Source organism: Papio anubis, chromosome 1, assembly GCF_008728515.1.
Source record: "Papio anubis isolate 15944 chromosome 1, Panubis1.0, whole genome shotgun sequence".
Taxonomy (NCBI): domain Eukaryota; kingdom Metazoa; phylum Chordata; class Mammalia; order Primates; family Cercopithecidae; genus Papio; species Papio anubis.
The window spans coordinates 40786597-40813123 of record NC_044976.1 but is presented as its reverse complement, the minus strand read 5'-3'; the positions used below and the strand labels follow the sequence as shown (position 1 = coordinate 40813123).

Here is a 26527-nt window from a genome sequence, read left to right as displayed (position 1 = left end):
GGCTGAGGCAGGAGAATCCCTTGAAACCGGGAGGCAGAGGTTGCAGTGAGCCAAGATTGTGCCACCACGCTCCAGCCTGGGTGAAAGAGTGAGACTCTGTCTCAAAAAAACAAAACAAAGAAAAACACATGTTGGCAGAAGGACATACAGCATCTTCTGTTTCTTGCAGTGTGGCAGATTAGAACCCTTGAACAACTTTCCTACTGAGAATTACCAAAATGCTGGAAGAAATTTTCCAGAAGCTTTGTAGAGGAAAAAAAAAAAAAAAAGTTGGAATTAAAGAAAACTCTTAAAATGCAACCATTATGCAAACAAAAATATAATATAAACTTTAAATCATCAGAAGAAAATTCAGTCTACCCAGTAGAAAGCAAGAAAGGAAAAAATGAGGGTACAATACATATGTAACATGTCCTATGATTAACTCAATTTTCTCTGCACCTGAGGCAAAAAAACAAAAACAAAAACAAAACAAAACAAAAAAAAAACTGCCATCTTGTAAAAGGAATTTCTAAAGGGAAAAAGGAAAATGATCCCGAATGGAATATCTGAGATGCAAGGAAAAATGCTGAGGTAAAGAAAATAATAAATGTGTGGTAAATATAATCACTGACCATGTATAATAATATGTATAATAATAGCACCTAATATTTTAATCTTTTTTTTTTTTGAGACAGAGTTTCACTCTTGTTGCCCAGGCTGGAGTACAATGGCACGATCTCCGCTCACCACAACCTCTGCCTCCCAGGTTCAAGCAATTCTCCTGCCTCAGCCTCCCAAGTAGCTGGGATTACAGGCATGCGCCACCACGCCAGGCTAATTTTGTATTTTTAGTAGAGACAGGGTCTTTCCATGTTGGTCAAGCTGGTCTCATACTCACCATCTCCGGTGATCCGCCCGCCTCAGCCTCCCAAAGAGCTGGGATTATAGGCGTAAGCCACCATGCCCGGCCTAATAGCACCTAAGTGTGTAGTTACACAAATATAGAATATTCTAAAGGGGTTCTATCTGTATTTTCCTTTGAAGTTTTGAAGTACTTAATATTTTCTAAGTCCTTAATATGCTAGTGAAGGAGTTAAAAATATACCACTCTGGTGTATTGACTATTTTAAGTTAAACACACTTGAAAAACAGCAGGTGCAAGATCATTCTGATCTTCCTTCTATTTCTTAAAAGCAGGAGATGAAATTCCCATGTTGAAAAATGCCCTCCCTTTGCTAGAAGGAAAGCAACACTCTTATAATTAAGGATGGGAAGTTGAGGCCAAGAGAAGTCTGTACAGATCTTGTTAAAGTAACTCTTTTATCTTTTCAGCCTTTCCATATATTTAGTTGCTTTTTCACAACTTACTATTATCTGTCCAACTCAGTATATGAGAGATTGATTCTAATTGCTTCTTTGGGTCTTCATTTCCATTTATTTCCAATTTAAATATGTTTGTATGCTTTTCTCCTGTTAATCTGTCTTATATCAACTTAATTCTCAGGCCCAGCTGGGGGGAAAAAAAAAAAAAAGACCTAAAGAGGAAGAGGTAAAGTTTTGCCTCCCCTAAACTAGGTACTTTACAAGCCAGGTACTGTGAGAGACACAAATCACTAAAACTAGGACATGATCTCTACTCCAGAGGAGCTGACACAGATTATAATATAGAGTGGAAAGAGCTGTAATAAACACTAAAAAAAAAAAAAATACCCTGCACTCTCACACACGTTTCAGACTATTTCAGAACACATACGTTTTAAAAAGACAGCCAGAAAATACACCTGAAACATTAGAAGTATCATACTTTTCTTGGGGTAGAAGATATAATTTTTTCCTTCTTTATACTTGTATGCATTTCTCAAATTTTATATAATATGTTAATTTCTAGAATTAGGGAAGAAGTTTTAAAATGACATTCCCACAAAAGGAAAAACAACTCTGTTTGAGTTGGAGCTCTTTAAACTCATGTCTAAGCTATTTATTTTCCTTTTCATCATAACCATGAGAAAATGCTTCTCTTCCCTCTGTTAGGATACAAATATAGTTTGCATAATTTTCCACCTAAAAAAAACACATTTTCTTACATTTAGTCCATGGCTCATATTTTAATCCACATTAAAGGTCCAGGAAGTGAAAGAGCAATTAAGAGATCACCATTCTACCATGACTATAATCTGAGAAATCAACGGAAAACTCAGCTTTCCTCAAGTGTTGGCATCTGGCTCTAAACTTCTTTCCAGCTGTCTTACATTATCATACACTATGTTCCCCATAGGTATGATGATATGTAGCCACAAATTTCTGGGACAGTCCCAATCTCTAATATTTTTTTCTATCAACATACCAGGTTTCAAATCAAGTCTCCCTATCTGTGGTTTAGGAAATATGGTCATGATATCCATGAACAGAGAAAAATCTACATGATAATTAGGTTTATACTGCTATGCTGAAACTGATGGCTAAGATGATTAAATGTTAACAGGAGATTACATTAAAACAAATTATTGGGTATTCTTTGAAAATAGTTTCCAGTTAATACAACGGCTTCACAAAAAGATACTTTTATGTGCATAGTAACAGGTAGAAAGCTAACATGCTCCAGGCACTACATTAAGGACATCAAATATTTAATTGTCACCACAACCACATGGGACTATTATTCTCCCACTTGGGAGGTGAAGCAGCAGGCTTCGAGAGGCTAAGAGACTTGCCTTATCACATAGAGAATAAGGAGAGGAGCTAGAATTCATACTCTGATGGGTAGAAACCAGAGACTGAGCTCTAACTATGCCAAAGTGCTTAGAAGTAGACTATCAAAATAACTGAATTGCATTTTGGTGAATTCTTTGGAAGCCTATAGGAAAACTCCTCAAAATATGTATAAAAAGTTGAATCATATAGAAGAAACATAGGAATCACAGTCCAACTTTATCACTTCCTGGCAAACTTTAGTTTCCTCTTTAAAATGGCAGGAACAATATCCATTTCTAATGATAATAGCTATCATTTATTGAACACTTGCTAGATGCCAAGTACGTGGGTAATTTATACACACTAACCTGTATAAATCTCACAAATCCCTTTGAAGATGCTATTAACATCTCCATCTTACAGACAGAAATTTCAAGCTCAAAGCAGTTGAGTTACTTGCCCAGGGTTAAACAGAAAGATAATGCTAAAGGCAATTTTTCACCCCCATCTGCCTAATGTTAAAGTTCACACTCTATGAGGCTATACCACTTTTCATTCTAAAGGAGCTGCATTCTTCTTTAGAATTTGGAAATTGAATTGTCCTTTAAGAATTAAATTTAAAAAATTACCTGTGTGAGCTGTGAAAACATAGCAGAGTGATTCCCAGGCAACCTGAGATAATTCATTTAAAGAAAGTATGTAGAAAGTATGTTGATCAGTATTGGAAACATCCAAAAGAGTAACAATATGGTCAAAAAATAGCTTTATCTACTCCTCTAAGCACTAGGTGCCTGGTCCTAGGATATGAGGTCCAGAAATAAGGGTAGATATAGATAGCCCTATCGTGGAAACCTGACTATCTCAGCCAATGCTATAAAAATTTACAATCATGGCCAGGCGCGGTGGCTCACGCCTGTAATCCCAGCACTTTGGGAGGCTGAGGCAGGTGGATCACGAGGTCAGGAGATGGAGACCATCCTGGCTAACACGGTGAAACTCCATCCCTACTAAAAATACAAAAATTAGCCAGGCGTGGTGGCGGGCGCCTGTAGTCCCAGCTACTTGGGAGGCTGAGGCAGGAGAATGGCGTGAACCCGGGAGGCCGTGCTTGCAGTGAGCAGAGATCACACCACTGCACTCCAGCCTGGGCAACAGAGCAAGACTCCGTCTCAAAAAAAAAAAAAAATTAGAATCATTTGTTCACCAAGTAAACATCTAATTAAAAGTTGGCTTCCCACATAATGTGTCTGTAAGAGAATACATCAGCCACCAAAAATACATGTTTAGTTCCTCTGGCAATTATATTTCTTATTGTCAATTAAAAAGGAGGTGTCTCATCTCTACGACTTTGGTTGCTACAAGTCCACCTTTGAGAAGCAGATTCACTGATACTATGCTGACATTAGTTTCTAAGCCTTCAAAGAAAAGAGTCACCTAAGCTACCTGGAGCAGTCCTGTTTAGATGTTCAACCAGTTATCACTGGGCAACATCCTATACATGTAGTCTTAATGGAAACCAATACAGACTGTTGCCATGTTTCATTAAAAAAAAAAAGTCTACACGTGGGTGCTTTTCCAACTATACAGTGATAGCCAAACATTAGTTCTAAATATGTCAATTTAATGAAGGGCAATGAACAAAATCACAGGCGTCTTTAAAATTCTATACTATTAGTTCTTACTTCTTTTGTTTTGTTCATGTGCTTCACTACAAGCTCTTCTACATCTCTGGTAGCGGTCCTCAGCCTGTCTTCACTGTGCTGGCTGGAATAAGCACCAAACAGAGTTGTTCTTCTGTATTAGCAACGGGATCGATTTCTTCTTTTTCAAGATGGTGAAGTATGTCTTCTAACTGAACTTTTCCCTTGATAGAAGAAATAAGCATATGTGTATGTACACACACACACACACACACAACTGAGGATGCAAGATATCTATGTAGGTGCCTCCTTAGGCTCCTTATTAGAGTACTAGTCTTTAGGGTACTAGTGATAGAAAGCTAGTAAGCCACCTGATCCTTCATCACACTTATGTATGTGTGTGTATATACAGCTTGGAAAATCTAAGATATTTCTAAAGAACAAAATACAGCTGGCAATATACATACAAAGCTGCTATGTGAGGAAAATTGAAAGCAGGAATAAATAAGTCTATGTATATATGACTAGAGTCAGACTCTCTACAATGCATATATTACTTTTTCTACTGTTATCTAGTTATGAGCACTTAAATGAAATGGCTGCTAATACCAAAAAATTTAAGCTTTGAACAACTGTATATCTTCTAAAATAACAAATGACATATTTAATGAAAATTATGTACAATGGAAAGAAAAAGTTTTTCTGTCTGTTCTGAAGTTTGCAACTTCTATCTGAAGTCTCCCAAAGGGCTCTTGTTTCTTTTTTAAAGTCCAAAGAAGTCTTTGTTCCTTTTATTGCATATTTAGAAATAAAAGGACTCCTCTGGAAGCTAGAGAGGCCCCAATTCTATACTATCCAGGATTGATTTTACTCACAGAATATGTCTTATAATTTATGTTGGCTTCTCATTAATTCAGTTCTCTTCTGCAACTTCTTGATCTAAGTCTGCTATCGATATTGTCTTTAATTTTTTTAGGTTGCAAGTAATCACGACATAACAGTTTGCACTATGACAGTATATGAAAGATAAATATCTGCTGATTGATGAAGTGATACCTGTGTTACTAGAACCATTAACTATTTTTTTTTTTTTTTTGAGATGGAGTCTAGCTCTGTTGCCCAGGCTGGAGTGCAGTGGTATGATCTCAGCTCACTGTAACCTCTGCCTCCGGGGTTCAAGCGATTCTCCTGCCTCAGCCTCCTGAGTAGCTGGGATTACAGGTGTGCACCACCATGCCTGGCTTTAATTTTTGTATTTTTAGTAGAGACAAGCTTTCACCATGTTGGTCAGGCTAGTCTCAAACTCCTGACCTCAAGTGATTAGAACCACTAACTATTAATAGGACTTGCTGTTCTAATCAAATACAACTTTTAACCAAGTTAATCTGACCCAAATTGCAGTGACAGACATAATTGTTATTGTGCTTCAGTCCACATAAATATACTATTTTGCTTTTTAAAAAGCAAAACCATATCTTTATTATTTTTCTCCTTGATTGCCAAGCTTTCTAGAGTCTTACCATTTCCACATCAACAGTATTTTTAGACCATACATGGTTTTAATTATCAGCTGATACTCATACTGATGAAAAAGAATGCAAGTCTGAATCCTGCACCTCTGTGGGTCCTCCTCATTACATATAACTAAAAATTTTCTTTTGTTCCCCCAACCTTCTTCACCTGGTCCCCACTCATATCTTCCCCCTTCTCCCTACCAGGTCTCTGAGCATCATAGTTACTTGTGGTTTTAGTCCTGGGTAGCAGAAAGCCCAAGATACTAAGAATACAGAGCATCCTATGAGGACTATTTGGCAATATGCAAAAATGCTTCTGTGATAATGCTAAGAGGAAAAGCAGAATGCAAAAGTATTATTATAACTATGTGAACACCAGAGACACAAAGAAAAGACTGGAAGCAAATACCTCAAACTGCTAAAAGCAGTTGTGATAAACTGATGAGGTGATTAGAAAATAAATGCTTAAATTATTAGAAGTCCTGTACTGTGGTTGCTTGCCCAACAGCATAATCCCCACGCTGTAGGGGTGGAGTAGGGGAGTCTTAGATTGGAGGATGTTGAAAGGAAAAATGGATTAGGGATATTGGAAAAACCTTTGGATCCAATCCTTGCTGATCAGGAGGACACTATAAGCTTCAGGTCAATACTCAAGTGCACAAATCACCCATGCTCCATCACTTGACCATCCTCCCAAAGCCAGTCATCTTTATTCACCATTTTCTAGCCGCCCATCTTCATGGCTACACCTAAGTCCTTATGAACAGCCTGAACTAATGTTGAAACCCTGCCATCCTAAATTCCATGTGTCTCCCTCTAACACCTTCTGTGCCTCTTCCCCTCTTTTTCTTAATTGTTGTAAATATATGTAACTTAAAATTTACCATTTTAACCATTTTTAACTGTACAATTCCATGGGATGAAGTACAATCACCATGTTGTCTAACCATCACCACTGTCATTTTCAGAAAGTTTTCATCATCCCAAACAGAAACTCTACACCTATTAAACAGTAACTTCTCATTCCCCTCTTTCCCAGCTCTCAGAATCTCTATTCTACTTTCTGTCTCTATAAACCTGCCTATTTTATATCACTCATAGAAGTGGAATCATACAATATTTGTCCTTTTGTATTGGCTTATTTCACGCAGCATGTCTTCAAGGTTAATCCATGTTGTATCACTAATCATAATTTCATTTATTTTTAAGACTGAATAATATTCCATTGTATGTACATAGCACATTTTATTTATACATTCAACTGTTGATGGACATTGGGGTTGTTTCCACCTTTCAACTATTGTGAGTGATGCTGCTATGAACACCGGTGTTTAAAAGTATCTGAGTCCCTGTTTTCAATTCTTTGAGGTATACACGTAACAGTGGAATTGTTAGACATATAATTCTGTGTTTAACTTTTTTTTTTTGAGGAACTCTCCTACTGTCTTCTACTGTAGCTGCACCATTTTACGTTCCTGCCAGCAATGCAGAAGGTCTTAATATCTTCACATCCTTGTCAACACTTACTTTGGGTTACTTTTAAAAAAAAATAGTCATCCTAATGGGTGTGAAGCAGTTGCTCTCTTAAACTAAAGGAATTCTACAATTACAATAATACCTCCAGTCTCTGGACCATTACATCCTCTCTCAAACTACCAGATACTCTTTGGCTTCACTTGTTTGCCCCTCAAGCCTAAACCCAACTGTTGATCATTTCAGTCCTTCACCAACATTCCCAGTTATCTTATCCCTTTGTCCCACCTTCCTTGCAAATCTCAGCCCTGGAAAAGTTCATGCATTTGACTATTCTCCACCTATTTTAGGTTGCTGAGTGCTGGTAGAGAACAAAATCAAGCATGCAAACTTGAACCATTACAAATTCATGGCCTCTGGTCTGAGCCAAGCTTCTCAACCACTGGGTCATTAATGAGTTGCTGGTTTCTGTTACTATTTCACTCAGCAACTATTCGAAACTTTCACCTCTCCATCAAACTGAATATCTCACCTCTCCCCTCACTCTTGACAAATGACCTTGTCTCCCAGAGAACTAGTAAAACTAAGGTCATCATAAAACTGTCAGCTGCTTCTCCTCACCAACATACCAACCTTCATCTTTACCAATCTTGTCCTCTTTCCCTTCTCAGTGGAAGAGCTTCCTATCCTCCTGATCAAGGTTAATCCCGTTACCCGTATTCTAGGCCCCATCCCATACTGCTTCCTTAGGGAAGCATTTTCTCTTCTGTATGTTCCTTATCTCCTTCTCTACTGTTCTCTTGTCCTCAGCTCAAGACATCTCTGGTCTTAAAGATACAAAAAATAACCTTTCTTTAGCCCCACCATATACCTCTCTAGCTACATCCTCTTTTGGACAATTTGTGTCCCACACTCCTATATTGTGGCTTCTGTGTTTGGCTTCCACACTCCCACATTTGCTGCATTTTGCCTTCTGCTCTCACCATTGTACTCAAATTATCAGTCAACAATGAACTCAAAATGCCACATCCATAGCTCACTACAGTTTCAAACTCCTGGGCTTTAGTGATCCTCCCGTCTCAGTCTCATGAGGAGCTAGGACTACAGGAGTGTGCCACCATGCCCATCTTGTTTTTTAAATTATTTTTTGTAGAAACAAGGGTCTTGGTATGTTGCCCAGGCTGGAATTGAACACCTGGGCTCAAGTGATCCTCCCATTTCAGCCTCTCAAAGTGCTGGGATTACAGGTGTGAGCCACTGTGTCTGGCCCTGTTTTTGTTTGTTTTAACATATGATCTCTTTGCCGTACCTCTTCATTCCTTCCCTGAAAGTTTATTTTTTATTATTCTGTTGTGATGTCACTTTGTCCTGTTTTGACTCGTATGTCTCTAGCCTTTCCTTCTCAGTATTCTTCCTGGCTTCCTCCTCTTCCATCCCTTCAAATGCTGCCATTTCCAAGAACCCTGCCTTTAGCTCTCCACCCTTCTCACTACCATGTCATTAACAGCTTGGGCACAACAGTCTAACATACCTTGGCTCAAACCTTGGCTTTGCTACTTTGTAATTGTGTGACTTACACAAGTCAGGTAACTTCTTTAAATTTTTATTCTGTGTGTAGAATAAGTGTAATAGTATTGCCTACCTCACTGGGTTGTTTGGAAGATTAAATAAGAATCTTTCTCTGCTATGCTCCAGATCAATCTAGGAGTGGCAAGAAACAGAAACACATTGAAGTTGGAATACAGGTGAGGGTAGCAGAGACTGCTGGTGTCCTTTAATATTTACTATTCCCTTCTTCCACAGAAATAAGACATTTAGTGCTTTGACTGATCACAAGGCTGACTTCCTTACTGATAGATATGGTCAGGTGACCAAGTTCTGACCAATGGGTGTAAATGGAATTATGTGCTGCTTCCAGAAACTGTCCTTAAGGAACATGATACCCCCTTTCTTTCTCCTTCCTCCTTTCTACTAGCTGGAATTCAGACAAGATAGCTGAAGCCTGAGCAGCCATCCTGGGCACCATTAGCTGGAAACCATATGCCATGGATGCTGTAATATCAGGAGAGAAGAAACCTGGGTCTCTGACCATTTCAGGGTGCTGCTCTACCAGTTATAGATTGCTTTCTTCTTGACTTCTACGTGGGAGGAATACATTTCTTTCTTTTTCAGTGCATTATTTTGGGCTTTCTGTCCCTCACACAACCAGCCAATCCCAACTACTATATGAGGGTTATTGAGTGGATGAGGTACAAGGACATACGCTGGAAACTAAATGTGGCTACACAGGAGTTGGATACGGAACTACACAGCCATTAACGGTCTCTCCTGACCCATGAGGTCTTTTGTCTCTGAGCTTCCCTGTGAGTGTGCTCCTCTTGCTTCTCTACAGAGGTGAACTTCCTCTGCTTGCTCATCAGCAAGGCTGAAAACAGCTATTCAAGTCCTTAGCCTACGTGACTTTTTAGATTAAGTCATTTCTATCTTTGTATCTCTTAGTTCAAATTTTTGAAAGAGACAATTGTTTGTTGCTCACTGAATAGGCTGTGCCTGCCTCTTCAAAGTTACCTGTATTTTCCCCATTCAGTCAGCTGTACATGGAATAACGCTGAAAGTAGGGGTACAAATATGGCCTCTGAGGGCCTACTCTTTAAGCAAGATTTGGCAGAGAAATGCAAGTTCCAGAGAAGAAGCTATAAGCTAGGAGAGCAATATAAAATGAGTCTACGGTTTAAGACCAATGCATTCCAGTTGTCTAGTGAACAACTCAGCTTGAACAACCCATTCATCTTTTCCTCCTATATTTCATAGTTAAAATCACTGTCAACAGTTTCCCAAGCCAGAAACCCAGGATTCATCCTTGACCCTCCTTCCTATTCATTTTACTCTGGTATGCAATCAGTCACTGAATTTGCAGTACTTCTTTCATCATTTTCTAATTCATCCTCTCCGTGTCTACTGCCTTAGGCTTGCCTCACTATTGGTTCAGTTTAGTGTAATAGCGTCCTTAACTGATGTTCCTGCTGCCAGGTGGCCCCCATCCAATCTGTTCTCAGCAAAACTCCACACTGATCCTCCCGAATGCAAATCACTTGCTGCTTAACCTTCTTGTCGCTTTCAGGTAGAGTTCAAACCCTTTAGCTTGGGACCAGATATTCTTCGCAATCTGGTTCCTCCCAGTCTCTCTAGCCTTGTCTTCTGCCACGCCTTGACATTAGCCATTCATGTCAGTATACTTATTGGTCCCCATCATGCTGCTTATATTTCCACAAATTTTGACATTCAAGTCACTCTGCCTGGAATGGTGCTGTGAGATCCCCAAACAAACATTTTCCCAGTGGATTTATTGAGACTTGATGATTAACTTTCAAATTCTGGTAAACTAGATCTTGAAGTAATAAAACTAAATTATAAATGCTCTGATATCTAAACTGTACCTAAAATTGCCCACACAACAAAGTACATAAGAATAATATTCTTGGCTGGGCACGGTGGCTTACGCCTGTAATCCCAGCACTTTGGGAGGCCGAGGTGGAGTGTGGATCACCTGAGGTCAGGAGTTCAAGACCAGCCTGGCCAACATGGGTAGAAACGTACTCTACTAAAAACAAAAATTAGCGGGCATGGTGGCATGTGCCTGTCCCAGCTACCCAGGAGGCTGAGGCAGGAGAATGCTGGAACCGAAGGAAGCAGAGGCTGCAGTGAGCGAGATCTTGCCACTGCACTCCAGCCTGGGCAACAGAGCAAGGCTCCATCTCAAAAAAAAAAAAAAAAAAAAAAATTCAATCAACAAAAACCAAAAAACTATTCTGTCCAAAGTAGATACTAAGTAAATGCTCATTAAATCTCTTAAAAATCCAATCTCTGGAAAGAAGTGCATCCTGAAATGGTTTTAGGCCTCCAAAAAACTCCTCGATGTAAAGAATAAAGTGGTAAAGCAAACTGAGACAAAGAATTTTAAACGAGAAGAGGTCAAGGATAATGGTTCTGTCTACCTGTTGTTTTTTCTCCTAGCAGGTACTCTCCAACTGCATTGCAGGGGCCAGGACCCTATCTTATGCCATAGCACATCTGCCTCTGAGCAAAGGCTGAGCTTTGGATTCCAAAGTCTTTGAGTGATGCTAGGGAACAAAGTACATAGCACGGCCACAAAAACTGAAATATCCAGTAGGTGACTTTTCACTGTAACCTTTCTTTCTTCTATCTTCCACTCCTTTCACACAAATATAATTTAAAACTCACACACATATCTTAAATACAATACATATTATGCACAGTTTTTCAATTCCCAAATAAAATTAGTATACTTTTTTCAAAAGTTGAAAACAGTGTAGCAATGTAAAAAATGTTTAAAATATAAAATTAAGTGAAAAAGAAAGGCAAAATGTATATAACTATGTAAAAATGTACACAGCTGAACAAGACTGACACAGAACAAAAAAATGGACTATTGATGTGTTAAGACAGAGTTTCTCAACTTTGGCACTACTGACATTCTGAGCTGTTGTGGAGGCAGTTCTGTGTATAATAGGATATGGAGTAGCATCCCTGGTCTCTACCAACTAGATGCCAGTAGCATATCCCTAGCTGTGACAACTAAAAATGTTTACATACATTGCCAAATGTCTCACATTTGGCAGAACCCCACCCTGCTCCCCAGGTTTAAAACTGTGCTAGAGGCCAGGTGCCGTGGCTCACACCTGTAATCCCAGCACTTTGGGAGGCTGAGGCAGGCAGATCACCTGGGGTTGGGAGTTCGAGACTCAGCCTGACCAACGTGGAGAAACCCCGTCTCTATTAAAAATACAAAATTGGCAGGGTGTGGTGGCCCATGCCTATAATCCCAGCTACTCAGGAGGCTGAGGCAGGAGAATCACTTGAACCCGGGAGGCAGAGGTTGCAGTGAGCCGAGATCGCGCCATTGCACTCCAGCCTGGGCAACAAGAGTGAAACTCCATCTCAAAACAAAACAAAACAAACAAAACAAAAACAAAAAACTGCGCTAGAATGACAGGAATTTATTTTTTTGAGACAGGGTCTCACTCTGTAGCCCAGGTTGGAGTGCAGTGGTGTGATCATAGCTCACTGCAGCCTCAACCTCCCAGGCTCAAGTGATCCTCCCACCTCAGCCTCCAGAGTAGCCAGGACTACAGGAGTGCTCCACCATGCCTGGCTAATTTTTTGCATTTTTTGTAGAGTCAGGTTTTTGCCATGTTTGCCCAGGTTAAATTTTTTTTAAATTTATGCCTTGCTATTCAATAAATACATATTAGAAGAGTAAAGGAAAGGAAAGCCCCTTGCAATAGAGCATCTAATATACTCTTTTTTCAAGAGTTAGGGTTTATCCAGTTCCAATTTTATGTGCAAGATTGAAAAGGCTGCAGAACTTGTTTTTGTTTTCTGATCTGTTCTAGAGGAGAAAGCTGAATTTCTCAATATTTAAAAACTTGACCTGGCTCTAAGCATGAGACATCACAAACAACTGCTTCGATTGGACTGAGGAATCAAAATATCCAAATCATCGTAGCCCCAAACAGCTGTTTAAAATGTATATGTTCTGTATATCCTCAAAATAGGTTTACTTTTAAACCTGAATACTGAAGAAGAAATAGTAAGATTCAACAAGGAGTGCATATTGTAAGACAAATTAAGGCAAGCTTTCCAAGCAAAAATAAAATTGCACTGGATCTAAGTTAATCTTATGCCATATTTAAGGCCCTCTGTTCCAGTCTTTTTAGAACTATTGTGTTTGCTCCCTTGCCAAAAATATTTATTTTCAATCACTCTTTATTGTTTTTGTTTCTTGGCTTACGTCACAAAGAATGTTTTCTGATTCAGAAATTGTCAGGAAAAGAAGGCACAAGTACTGTTTCAATTCAATTATCTCCTCTCCGGAAAATTACATCATATCCCCAATGTTGGGTTCGTACAGGCTTAAAGTTGAAATCCTATCTTACATGATCATTTTGAATGCCCTTTTCACATTGATAAACACATCAATAAAATTTAATTAAACAAGGAACAACCTTCTTTCATTATATAAGCCTGAAATGGGTCCAATACTGCAATTTTGATTTTTTTTCCATTTTCAAAATACACTAGGCCTGCAGTATTTAATGTTTATATTTACCAATGTGCACTTCTCCTAGTCTCTAGTTTACCCAAGACTGAAAGGTTGCCATAATGCAAAGAAAAACAAAAAATCTTCCCAATGACTGCAGAGCTGGAGAATGCGAAATACTTAGGTACACAAAGCATTGCAGCAGGAATGCAGAAGGAGGTGGTCTATAGATGACAGAGGTGGTGGAGACAAATGGACATTCAATAATGTGCAGCGTTAACAGGGAAAGGTTAAAATGGCTGTGAAATAAGCAGGATGAGAAGAAAACTGGTGCTTGGAGTGATGAGTGAAGTGGAAAAAGTTGTAGCTTGAAAGGCAGAAGGTAACTGACTTCATGACCTCTGATGCTGAGGATACAAAAGGCCTCCAAATCTTCATCGGGATTCAAGGTTCTGCATGACGAACATCGGCCAAAAAAAAAAAAAAAACAGAACACGGTAGTTCTTTGTTCGCGGGCCTACACGCAGGGGAAAGCTGCGCCTCCGTGGACTTCATAGTGGCCTGGACCTTCGGGCGCTGTCTGTCCAGGGACGCGTCTCGACACCTCACCTTTAAGTGAGAAAAGGAACGCCGACCTACCTCGCTGAGGATGTTCTAAGCCCGCTCTAATAATAGGCGGCAGCCTAATACTAAATGCTTGTGGCAGCTGGGTCCGGGGAAAACGGGCTAATTCTCCTTCAGGCGGAATCACTGCAGCCAGGGGCTAGAAAGGCCGGGCCAGGAGGGTTTCCCCTCCTGTAGTTTCGGGCCATGCTGGGGAGAAGCAGAAAAGGCCCGGAATGCGGAAAAGAGGGGAGAATGGGTGCTTTCCTCCTTAGGGCTGAGGCAGGAACCTCAGGAACCAAGTCGGAAATTTTCCTGCGGAGGGTGCCGCGAGGGTCCCGGGGTCGCTCGGCCCCTAGGCGCCCAGCTGCCAGCGGCAGGTGCAGAAGGAGATCTGGGCGTCATAGCAACCGCGCTCGCCACAGAGACGCAAAGGGGTCCTTCCGGCGGGAACCATAGAGACGACGCACGCCAATGGCGCCAGAGACTGTGCTTCTTGTGGAGACTGTTATTACAGCTCATACCATTGGCCTTCGGCTCGGGGGCGGAGTTGTCCCGGCCGTATCGATAGTACAATTCATTCCATTGGCTTTGGAGACAACTGTAACCATGGTAACGGCATGTCGCGCGTTTGCGACTTAGCGAATACATTTTGTCTTGGGGCGTTCTAGTTCTCAAAGAGCTTCCCGCCAGGCCTCAACTACAGCCCGTGCCTACTAAACTTGGATTTATTTTTCTCTAAGTTCCTTCATTCTTAAAGGGGCAGGGAGTGCTAGCTCAAGAGTTCTGAATTTTAGGCCTAGAGCGTGTCACTAGCCACGTGGGGCACGCAAGATAAATCACAATTTTTGGACCGAGCTTATTATTGTAAAAAGGAAGACACTGGGCTTGACTAGAATTATCCCTAAGGCTGAAGCCCTTTAGAAGTCCTAAGCACTGAAAATTCAGGTAAGGTGAACCTTATCTCCCCCACCTATGTAATGCAAAATAAAAACTTATAAATGACACAAAATTTAACATACTCAATTGATATCTTTTTAGATGCCTTTATAGCAGAATTCAAGTTAACTATCAAAACTCGATTTTACTCATGTTTTGGGGGCCCTTGCTTTGCTGGTATCCCAAACACAACATTTCTTGGTCTTAACTCTAGTTCCCCAAGAGGATACTTTCCAAATCTTTGCTGGTTCTACATGCATTATCTGGACGTATCTTACTCTTTATATAATAAAGTGCCTCAACCTCTCCTTCTGGCACTAGACCTCTTGCAAGTGTTTTTTCTGAACTAAAATGCTCACCACCAGCACTTGTAGCCCACTTCACTCCTGTTTATCAGTTTAAGTATCACCTACTCAGGGAGACATTCCTTGATCCTCCATCCAAGATCAGGTTCTTACTTACCCTCATTGACTCATGTTCCTTTTCTTTATACACTTCCATTTGCTGTTAAAACACACACACACACACACTCTCTCTCTCTCCCCCACCCCCCTGGAATTTTTACTTGTGTAAATATCTTTTTAAGTGCTCTGAATATAAATTAAACTGAAGTGGAAAACACTAAATAATTTCATGTAGAACACTGTTTTTAAGCGTTAACAAGTCAGGATATAAAATGATTCCCAAGGGAGGTAATAATTATGGTAAAGACAAACATTAAGATCACTTCTACTTTTAACCCCACATATGCCCATTGTACATTCAAAGATGATGACAGTCATCATCCACATGAAGCTATGAATGCAGAGAAGAACATATTCTACTACTTGCCCTTCAGTACTGCAGCCACTGACAGAGCCCACTGCTTTTGGGGTTTTGCAAATTGGACCTGAAGTTCACTTAAAATCGTTGTCAAAGGAGCCTGGGTAACATAATAAGACCTTGTCTCTATGAAAAATAAAATATTTAGACGGGCATGGTGGCACACGCCTGTAGTCTCAGCTGCTCAGAAGGCTGTGGCAGGAGTGCTTGAGTCCAGGAATTCAAGATTACACTGAACTATGATTGGACCATTGCACTCCAATCTGGGTGACAAAGCAAGACCTTGTCTCTAAGAAAAAAAAAAATGTTTGTTCAAAGGGACTGCTGCTTCCAGAACAGTCTTGACTGCTGCAGTTATTTTTCTTCTGTTCAAGGTCACACTTCCTGATTAATGAAGTATTTCAGCCTTAGAATTTGTCAAATCTTCTCAATTAAATTTATTGTACTTCTATTATCAGACAGACACTGGGGCTACCCTTCCCTACTCCATGAAACACCATGAATTGTATTTTAAGTCAAATATTTATTTGAAACACAGTACCTGCTTCTACCTTAGTCATTAATGCTAATTTTTCAAATTGTACCCTGGACTATCCTACAGATCATTTAGGGAATTTTTTTGCACTATGCTACTTGTGCACTCCCAACCCAAAACCCAGGACAGCAAGAGATGTATTCAAAGTTTTTCAAAGATTCTCAAGGATTCAAAGATTAAGCAGGGCACTGGTGTAACACTGCTTTGCTAAGTGAGAAAAACAATAATTGCAACCATTTAGTGAGTGTCAATCAAGTGCTAGGCACCAGACTGATGCTTTTTGTTTGCTATTTCATTTAATCCTCACAATAAATGGCATTACTTTGCAAAGAGATTATCCCCATTTTATGCATGCGGACACTGAGATTAAGTCAAATGCCTAAGTTTATAAAGCTAATAGGTGGCACGGCTGGCTAAGTTGACTCCTAGCCCATACTCTACCACACTGTAATGCCTCCCTCAGGACAGAGATCACCAAGTGGCCCCTGCCTGGTCCCAGGTGGAAGGACATATTAAGTTAACCTGAAGAGCAGTCCTAAAATACTTGAAATGTAAACTGTTACCCTAATATGAGGTGCATCTACAATAAGAGGCAAAAAGTAAATGCAGTGAAAAGCTCATCATTCTACAATCTATCTTCAGGGAGGTATCCTTCTTTCCTACTCCTATGTTTGATAGATTTCAAACAAAACGAAACATCCTTTCCATTGGGTCAACTTTTGGACACACACTTTATTGCACTTAATTTTTTATACATCCATTTCCTAAACAAGACATGTTTATTCATCTTTTTAATCCTCATGGCTCAGCACAGGGCCTGACATACATAGGCATTCAACCAATATTTGATCACCAAAGCATGACCATTCATGCATCCATAATCCTCTTTTTATAGTATAAAGATGGCTGATATTCAGGCCCCCATGTATATTTTAAGGAATATGTAATACCCAATAAGCTCTTCTTTTTAAAGGTGAGAAACAGTTCTAGTGTTCAATTTCAAAATCAAAGTAACATTCAGGTGAGTGTATCAGGTGTCATTAAAAGACAAAATACCAAACCATATTTGCCTGCATACCACTGCCTTTTCCCTTTCTTTCATTTTCTCTGTCCATATGAAAGCCACGGTTTTATTATAGTTTTCACCATCTCTAAGAGCCCTGAACAATTTTTGATCCTGTAAGGGCTTTTTACTTCAGTTTTTGTCACCTATAAAAGCTGTGTGTCGAGACTGAAGATTATCCACTATCTTCTCTTCTATCTCTATGCCTTTTTCTATTTCTTCCTCTGATAGCAATAACTTGGTTTCCGAGTCTTTAGTTACAATAAACACAAAGGACTGTCGTGACTCAAGGATATTAGCCACCACCACTTGATGCTGATAAACTTCCAAAGCCTTCCGAGCTCGATTAATTACAATGGCAGGGTCAGTCTCCAACTTAAAGGAAATTATAAATGCTTTGGGAGCCCAATCTTTAACCAAAGGAGAAAGCAGTTTTGGCACCATCTTCATTGTTATCTGTATTGGAAAAAGAAAAGCTTAATAAGCAAACAATGGCCATTATCTACCAGGTCAATCTCATGGGAAACTACGGAAACTAAGGAATCAAATTTAAGTGGGATTTCTCAACTATCAAACTTTTCAATTAAATGCTTAGTTTAAAAAGCCTTAGGGGAACACAGTGGCTTGGCCTGTAATCCCAGCACTTTGGAAGGCCAAGGTGGGTGCATCGCTTGAGCCCAGTTCAAGACCAGCCTGGGCAACATGGCAAAACCAGGTCTCTACAAAAAAAAAATACAAAAATTAGCCAATCATGGTGGCACCCACCTGTAGTCCCAGCTACTCAGGAGGCTGAGATGGGAGGATTACCTGAGCCTGGGAGGTTGAGGATGCAGTGAGCTGTATTCGTGCCACTGCACTTCAGCCTGGGCAACAGAGCAAGACTTTGTCTCAAAAAAAAAAAAAAAAAAAAAAAAGCCTTGGTTCTGTAGAGTTCACAGGGATGCCTAAATTCAAGGCTCCATACATATTCTGGGGCAAACCATGTCTTCTGAATAAGCTCTGCCCTGCTCTGCCACCCTTACCACCATTTTTGAGGGTTTGAACCAAACCCTCAACTAAACAGATACAAAGAATCTGTTCATACAAATGTTTGGCAGAAGCCGAAATAAAGTTGGGTTTTTAAACCTCTCAGCCTAAATATTTCTTGCATTGGTAGAATGGCTCTTAGATTCCATTTTAAAATAGTCACTTGTAACACAACTTAGCAGTGAGGAAACTGATTTTATTTTCACTTGACCAAAACTCCTAGTACCTCATCCCCAATCCCTTCTCAGGGTAATGTTCAGTTGCTTTGTTACTTTCAAGATAGAACTAAAAACTATGAGATAAACTAAAGATCCCAGAGATTTAAAAGTGTGAAATCACTAAGCTAATCATCAGAATTTCCCCTAAAAAAAAGCTGTTAGTGTGATAGGGATCATATACCTGTTTATTTATACTTTATTTTTCTCCTTAGCATTTATCACTACCAAATGAGGTATGTATTTGACTTAATTTATTGTCTCCTCTGCAGAGGAAGCAACACAAGGGCAGGGTATGTTTCTTTTCACTGCTTTCATCTCCAGGTCCTACAGCAGTGTAGGACCTCAATCAACTATTCTACAAAGTCGGCAAATGCTCCACAGATAAGAGTTTCTCCTAATAAAATCCTACCTGTATCACCCAATAAATGACTAAGAACTCCCGAAGGTTCCAAGAAGCCAGATCATCTAAAATCACAACCTACCTTATCCATATTTCTTCCTTAATCTACAATAGCCCCCAACTAATCTACCCACTCCACTTTCTCCCTCTCTAGCTTCATCTTTCATACTGATGCCAGAATGTTGTTCTCAAACAAAAACTTTATCTCATTCTCCTACTTATGTGTCCCTTAGCTCCACAAGAAAAAGTCCAAGCTCCTTAAAAAAGGAAAACAAAGTCTTCTACAAAGCAAGCCATCTCTTCAGCCAGCTCTCCAGCCTTACCAAAGCACTTCGGTTCACAGCCCACTGCCCACTTCCAAATTCCAAGTGCCATACTCCACTTGGAATGACCTTTCCCAGTTCGTACACCCTCTGCTCATTTTGTTTTGTTTTGTTTTGTTTTTTTTTGAGACGGAGTCTCGCTCTCGTCGCCCAGGCTGGAGTGCAATGGCACGATCTTGGCTGACTGCAACCTCCGCCTCCCGGGTTCAAGCGATTCTTCTGCCTCAGCCTCCGGAGTAGCTGGGATTACAGGCGCCTGCCACCACGCCTGCCTAATTTTTGTATTTTTTTAGTAGGGACCGGGTTTCACCATGTTGGCCAGGCCGGTCTCAGACTCCTGACCTCAGGCGATCCGCCCTCCTTGGCCTCCCAAAGTGCGGGATTATAGGCGTGAGCCACCGCGCTCGGCTCTGCTCATCTTTTAAAACCCAGTTCATCTCCTCCAAGAAGCTTCATCGACTCCCCCAGGATTCACTCGCCCCATGATCTGACTGCACTTTGTACATACCTCCACTAGAGCATTTATCACTCTGTATTGTAATTATGTCTGTGTCCAGCTCCCTCACTAGATTGTGAGGTCCATGAGGGAGGGCGGTGTCTTATTCATCTCTGTATCCCCTGTGCCTAGCGAATACAGATGCAGAAAGGCCATCTCCAGATCAAGAGGAAATTAACCCAAGATTGGTTATATGAGATTAGATCTCTGGAAGAGAAGCGCCCATCACCTGCAGTGGGCCCCCAGATGACTGGATCTTGTGTTCAGGCATTTCAGAAACAGGAACATAGAAATCTGACACAGCCGCAGCCAAGTAAAACATCGCAGAAGGGCCTGCAAAGAGAAACACAAGGTGTAACAAATCGGCAAGGTACGGTATAGGATCAGCTTCTTCTCAACTTGGGTTCCCCAGCTGAGATCCGTGGGTAAGCGAGAGGTAAGGGGGTAAGTGGCTGCAGAGAAAGGCTGTGCTTCCAGGCAAAAGGGGTACCCCTAGGGCACGCACCTAGCGGATTAAGTGCCTGGGCCGCAGCCTGCAGCAGATGCAAATAGTCCGCCAAAGTGGTGAACTCCACCGCCAGGAAGGTGCCTGCAGCCGCAGCCTCCTGGTAGCATCTCAGAGCCGCAGCAAAACCCGGAAGTGCATTCTCCTCGGCCTCCAGACTCAGCAACCCCGAAAGGGCTGGGCCCGAAGGCCGCAGAGCGGACAGCCAAGTCTGGGGTGGGAAGCGGTGGGCATAGGGGAAGGCGGAGCGAGCGCGATACAAGAACAGGACCCCGTAGCCGGCGGCTAGGAAGACCTCGGCCGAGGTTGCACCACGCCGCCCGCTGCTGAAGTTGTCCAAGAAGCGCACCGGCCGCGCTTCCAGTGGGACCTTGGTGCCGCCTGACGTGACCAACACCACCCGCCGGCCCTGCGCGCCCAGCCTGGCCGCGAAGCGAGCCATAACCTCAGCCCAGCGCGCAGCACCGGGAGGCTGGGGGAACTCGGCTACCGGGTCCATTTCCGCCATCTGCCCCGCAGCCGGCGCCTGCGCACGCTCCGCGGCAGACGCGCCACGCCCCTTTTCCCCTACCTGGTGTAAACGCCGGGCCGCAGTGAGCGGGCGGTTCACTACCCTCGTTTTGACACTAGGTCCCGATCTCGCCAAGTCTGGAAATGCGTAGTTGTTCTGCCCCAGAGCCCAGCGAAAGTGACACTGCAACGAGGGGGATCCCCGGCTGCGTGGGCATCTGGTAGGGTCACGTTCCCTCACGCTCGTTTCCTAGCCTGGGTGAAGAACTGGCCATGTTTGACCCTTACCGGCCACTGTACGGGCCTTCAAGGACTTGGACCCGCTGGGAGTCCTTTCTCGGCCGTTTGACCCGTAGGACTTGTGGGTTTTGTGCTTCTTTTTATTTCTTTCTTTCCCTTTTTCAACTTCACCGATAGACCCAGATGTTAGTCGAGTCACGTCCCACCGCCCTCTGCCCTCGAAATGCTGCCAAGTACGCGGGCCCGCGATTGTCACGTGACGCCGGGGTTCAGCGTATCCTTGCCGGGCAACCGTCTTAGAGACCAGCATCTCTGGCTGCAACATGAATGTGATCTATCCACTGGCGGTCCCCAAGGGGCGCAGGCTCTGCTGTGAGGTGTGCGAAGCCCCAGCCGAGCGGGTGTGCGCGGCCTGCACAGTCACTTATTACTGGTAGGCCCTGAAACGTGGCACCTGGGCGCTCTAACTCCCTCCCTCTCTCCCATTCTCGGGTCTGGCTTGGGTACCTTGCGTTAGCCGTGGCCCCTGACTCTGCAAGGGATGCCTCAAAAACAGGGGCTTTAAGACAGGCCCATAAGACTCCCGTGGCCTCATCTGCCTCATCTCCCATTTACTCATTCGTCATTCATGTTTTCTGAAGGCCTACTGTGTGTTACGCACTATTTTAGGTGCTGAAGTTACTTTGGTAGCTCGGTAGATCAGTTCTTTCAAAGATCTAACATTCTAATGTGGGAGACAAATCAGTAAAGAAACAGGCCGGGCGTGGTGGCTCACGCCTGTAATCCCAGCACTTTGGGAGGCCTAGGCGGGTGGATCACCTGAGGTCAGAAGTTCGAGACCAGCCTGGCCAACGTGGTGAAACCCTGTCTCTACTAAAAATACAAAAATTAGCTGGGAGTGGTGCTGGGCGCCTGTAATCCCAGCTACTCCGGAGGCTAAGGCGGAAGAATCGCTTGAACCTGGGAGGCGGAGTTCGCAGTGAGCGGAGATCGTGCCACTGCACTCCAGCCTGGGCGACGAGAGTGAGACGATAGTGAATGGGGCAGTGTGTGGAAAGCTTTCTCTATGGAAGAAACATTTGAGCTGCGTTTTGAGAGGACAGTCAGAACCTGCTGTGTACAGGAGTAGTGAAGAAGGATAGGGCATTCCCGGCATCCAGGACTGCTAGGGCAAATGGCAAAAGAAGAGAGTTTGCTAACAGCTGAGTGGAGAACATAGTAGTGGAGGGAGCAGTCAGTGATTTTCATACTGCAGGCCAGGGCCCTTTAGCAGTTTATGAATAAGTCACAACCACCATTTAGAGAAAACAACAACAACAAAGAAGAGCATAGCATGAGTAGAAAGTATCAGGTTAATCCTACCTGAACTGTTTCTTGAAACTTTTGTCTTAGTGTTTTATGTGGGCGTGTGTACAGGGAAAACGTATTTCTTACTATAGGTTGAGTCAAAATTAGCCAGGTGTGGTGGCACACACCTGTAATCCCAGCTACTCGGGAGGCTGAGGCAGGAGAATTGCTTGAACCCGGGAGGCGGAGGTTGCAGTGAGCCAAGATCACTCCATTGCACTCCAGCTTGGGCAACAAGAGTGAAACTCTGTCTCAAAAAAAAAGAAAAAAAAAAGTTGGAATATCATTGTGATAGGTAGTAGAAGTTTAAACCAAGAAGATAAAGGTTAGGGCCAGACAGTGACATGAGATCAAGGGTTTGGAATTTATCCCCTGGGAAACCATGGATGGTTTTGAGCTGACATGCTCTCATTTGTGTTAACGAAAGAGGATGGGCTGCAGTGTGGAAGTTACAGAGGAAGGTAGACATTGCCGGCTGCATAACAGATTAAGACGCTGTTGCAGTACCTTCTCATACTGGCCTAGGTGTCCTTCCTCAGTGCTCTGAAAGCACTGAGTATGTTCCCTATCCTATTTACACTTAGAACATGGACTGAAATCATTTATTTATTTCCTTCATTAGGCGTATGCCCCACAAGGGTAGGGATGGCATCTGTGTTTTCATTGCTATCTCCTCTTTGGTGGCTTCATTGCATTTAGAGTATAATTCAGAATTTGTAACAGAAAATACAAGGCCCTGGCTATTTCTCTACCTTTACTTCCCACCGCACTCACCCCATTTTTTCTTTGCTGTAGTTATAGAGAACTGAAGTTCTAATTTGCTAAGTCCTTTCTTCCCTCAGTTTCTTTTCCCGGACTGTTCTCTCAGCTAGGAACCTCCCCTTCAACTACAAGCCTTCCTGGCTCTCTTTCATCTTTCAGTTCTCTGTTTAAATGTCGTTTCTTCAAAGAGGTCTAAACCCAGTCTCAACTCACCGTCATACTTTTCTCACTCACAGTACCACTTTTCTTTGCTTTTTCTGTACTTTTATATTTTTGTGTTTGCTTATCTGATGTCTATGTCTTTTACTAGGCCCAGTGCCCACACATACCAGACACTCAATGAACATCTGTTGAATAAAACTAAATGGATAATAAACCCATTAACTTGGGCAAGGAACACAGGGGGAAAAGATGGTGGGCGTCAGATTTGGTTGTGGGCATAGAGTTTGAGAGGCCTTTGGGTCACCCCTGGAGAGATGACCAGTAAACAGCCGTGAGTAAAACCTGCCACTCAGGCTTGGGAAAGATTCAACCCTTTTGCCTGGTGTGAGCACTGACTTTTCCCTTAAAACACCCCTGTCCTCTTTATCCCTCCAGCCGGAAGTAATTCCTTCTTCCTCTGAACTGACTTTACAGTACTCTGTATCTCTCAGATGACTCATCTCATATTTCCCTTCATTTTAATTGTTGGTGAGTGTGTTATTTCAATTTTGTTATGCTCCATTAATGCTAGATACTACGTTAAATGTGTACGGAGGGACTATCAAGTATGCTAACTTTTGATCTATGTCTGACCTGTCATTGTATGCCCCGTAGTCTCTAGCAAAGTGTCTTGAAATCGTTGGCATTTGTGCTTTTATTCCTTGGGCCAAAAAATAAAAAATAAAAACATGAAAAAAAAAGAAAGAAATAGTTGGCACTAATATCTGATGAATGCATGTATGAATTATCATCTTCTATGCCCTTCTATTTTTTTTCTTTTACTTATTTTACTTGCTTTTAATTCTCTTTAACACCTTCTCCTTTTGTTTTTTTGCTTCCTTTTCTCCAGATTTCTATGTCTTTGTGTCTTGGAGTTTTCAAGATTTTTGATAAAACAAAACTGAGGTCGTTGTTCTGTAGGTTTTGATGGTTGAATGTAAAGCACCTAGTACCCTGCCTGGAACCACATTGGCACACAGTAAATGTTCTTTTTCATCATCCCAAGTTTAAGGAGCAAGAAAGTCAGTTTGAATTTGTGAAAGTTTTTTTCTGTAAAAGAATTTTTTTCCTGATTATAAATGCAGTTCATGCTCACTGCAGAAAACCTGAAAATATAAAAAATAAAGAAGAAAAATAATCCATAATCCCACAACCCAGAGATTAATAACCTGAAATTTTGATGAATTTCCTTCTTTTCTCTGAATACATTTATTTTATATATTGTGTGTAATCTTGTGCATATTGCTGTATAGTGGATTACAACCATTCTCAGAGAATAGCACATTTTTATTTACTTAGAGACACAGTAGAACTTTTATTTTTTTATTATTTTTTTGTGACAGAGTCTTGCTCTGTCGCCCAGGCTGCAGCGCAGTGGCACGATCTCAGCTCACTGCAACCTCCAACTCCCAGATTCAAGCAATTCTCTTGCCTCAGCCTCCCAAGTTGCTGGGATTACAGGGATGCGCCACCATGCCTGGCTAATTTTTTTGTATTTTTAGTAGAGATGGTGTTTCACCATATTGGTCAGGCTGGTCTGGAATTCCTGACCTTGCGATCCGCCCTCCTCGGCCTCCCAAAGTGCTGGGATTACAGGACATTAGAACATTTTTAAGAAAAGGTAATTTTATGGAAGTACATACTAAAACATTGGTGACAGGTAAAAGAGACTTCAGTATCATAGGTTTGCATGAATTTAAATGTCTTTAGTCAGGGCATACATTCTGTAATTCACTACAAATACTATTGCTTCCTGTTCTTGAATACCACTTCACCATTTGTTTTCTCCTCCTGGCCAGTGAAGACATTTAAGTTTGTGCTCCGTATGTCAAACAAAAGGAAAAATTGTTGCAAAAAATGTTGCAGATTACTAACAAAACAAACAGTGAAGTGGTATTCAATAATAGGAAGCTATAGGATCAGTGGTGAATTGTAGAATGAATGCCCTGCCTAAAGACATACAAATTCAGCTTTAAAAAACATGATAATAGCCAAATAAAACATGTCTGGCTCACAAGCTACTTAATTGTGAGCCCCGATTGAAAGCATTTATCCATTCCTACTTTATCCCTGACCCTGTGTTACGAGTGGGACAGATCAATAAGCAGGGAGCCCGCAAATATATAAATAAAGCTCACTTTGTTTAGAAAGGCAAAATATATCAGTTGCTCTCAGTGGAACAAAAGTTCAGGCATCTAAGTTAACATTTCCATTGCTTACAAGCCCCACTTGATAAATTCCCTGTGGAACTCAGCTATATCCTGGCTAAGTGCTTTTATTGATCTGTTTATAATAATTCTCTACCTCCCCAAAAACATTTTTAAATGGTTTCTGTTATTTCTTTGGTAGCAGTCACAACTTATAAAGAAAATACTTTAATTGCATTTCTGTTGTCCAAGAAGGTGGCGATATTGTCCAAGAAGGTGCTTACATGGCTGTATGTTGTCTGTGGCTGCTTTTGTGCTACAACAGCAGAGTTGAGTAGTTGCAACAGAGACCCTATAGCTCTCAAACCTAAAATATTTATCTGACCCTTTACAGAAAAACTTTTCTGACCCCTCCTCTAGATTATTGTTACCTGTTTTGAAATACGTATAAATGGAATCAAACAGTTAACTCACATTTAAGTGAAAATGTGTAATAAGCAATAGAAATGCAAAAACTCATAATTGTATGCATCTAACAACAGAGCCTCAAAATACATGAAGCAAAAACAGACAAAATTAGAGAGAAAAATAGACAATTTAATAATAATAGTTGGAGACTTCAATATCCTACCTTCAGTGATGAACAGATCTAGATGAAAGATCCAATATCCCACTCTTAGTAATGAATAGAACAACTAGATAGAAGATCAAATATCCCACTTTCAGTAATGCATAGAACAATTAGACAGATTAGCAAGGAAATATAAGACACGAACCATACTATAAACCAACTAGACCTAACATATCTATGGAACACCATTCAATAACAGCAGAATGCCTATTCTTCTGTAGTGCATATAGAACATTCTTCAGGATAGACCATATGTTAGACCATAAAGTAAATCTCAATAAATTTATAAGGATTGATTTCATACAGAGTATGTTCTCCACCTACATGGAATGAAATTAGTAGTCAATAACAGAAGGAAAATTGGTAAATTTACAAATATGTAGAAATAACACACTCTT

The 26527-nt window shown here is 41.4% G+C and overlaps 3 protein-coding genes across 21 annotated transcripts in view; 1 reads left to right on the top strand and 2 right to left on the bottom strand.

The window, feature by feature from the left end:
- Positions 1 to 14502, bottom strand: part of CCDC30 (coiled-coil domain containing 30) — a 190376-nt gene extending 175874 nt beyond the window's left edge. For 6 of the 8 annotated variants that reach the window (XM_031667607.1, XM_009206254.4, XM_031667599.1 and 3 more), the window contains exon 1: positions 4356 to 4438. In XM_031667607.1, the coding sequence (XP_031523467.1) occupies positions 4356 to 4373 (18 nt within the window). In that variant the 5' untranslated portion in view covers positions 4374 to 4438. Of the gene's footprint in view, positions 1 to 4355; positions 4439 to 14000 lie in introns of those variants that run through there. The other 2 variants (XM_021940150.2, XM_031667593.1) reach the window with 1 other exon arrangement.
- Positions 4396 to 21245, bottom strand: PPCS (phosphopantothenoylcysteine synthetase). 8 transcript variants are annotated; one of them, XM_017960472.3, is made up of 3 exons: positions 20292 to 20862; positions 20016 to 20119; positions 4396 to 4537 (listed from the first exon to the last, which is right to left on the bottom strand). In XM_017960472.3, exons 1-3 carry the CDS (start codon positions 20797 to 20799, stop codon positions 4415 to 4417), a joined length of 735 nt encoding a protein of 244 aa, XP_017815961.1. In that variant the 5' UTR covers positions 20800 to 20862; the 3' UTR covers positions 4396 to 4414. The 8 variants fall into 8 exon arrangements, with proteins under 8 accessions (XP_017815961.1, XP_009204562.1, XP_009204572.1 ...); XM_009206298.3 differs by lacking the exons at positions 4396 to 4537; positions 20292 to 20862 and adding exons at positions 16968 to 17779; positions 20863 to 21245; XM_009206308.4 differs by lacking the exons at positions 4396 to 4537; positions 20292 to 20862 and adding exons at positions 16968 to 17779; positions 20863 to 21016 and having other exon boundaries at positions 19799 to 20119.
- Positions 21100 to 26527, top strand: part of ZMYND12 (zinc finger MYND-type containing 12) — a 24690-nt gene continuing 19262 nt past the window's right edge. Inside the window, exons 1-2 of one of the 5 annotated variants that reach the window (XM_009206334.3) lie at positions 21390 to 21474; positions 23748 to 23840. Coding sequence is in view for 1 of the 5 variants with exons in the window: in XM_003891688.3 (XP_003891737.1) it covers positions 21365 to 21474 (110 nt within the window). In the remaining 4 variants the exon portion in view is untranslated. Of the gene's footprint in view, positions 21475 to 22606; positions 23841 to 26527 lie in introns of those variants that run through there. The other 4 variants (XM_003891688.3, XM_009206323.3, XR_001904233.2 and 1 more) reach the window with 4 other exon arrangements.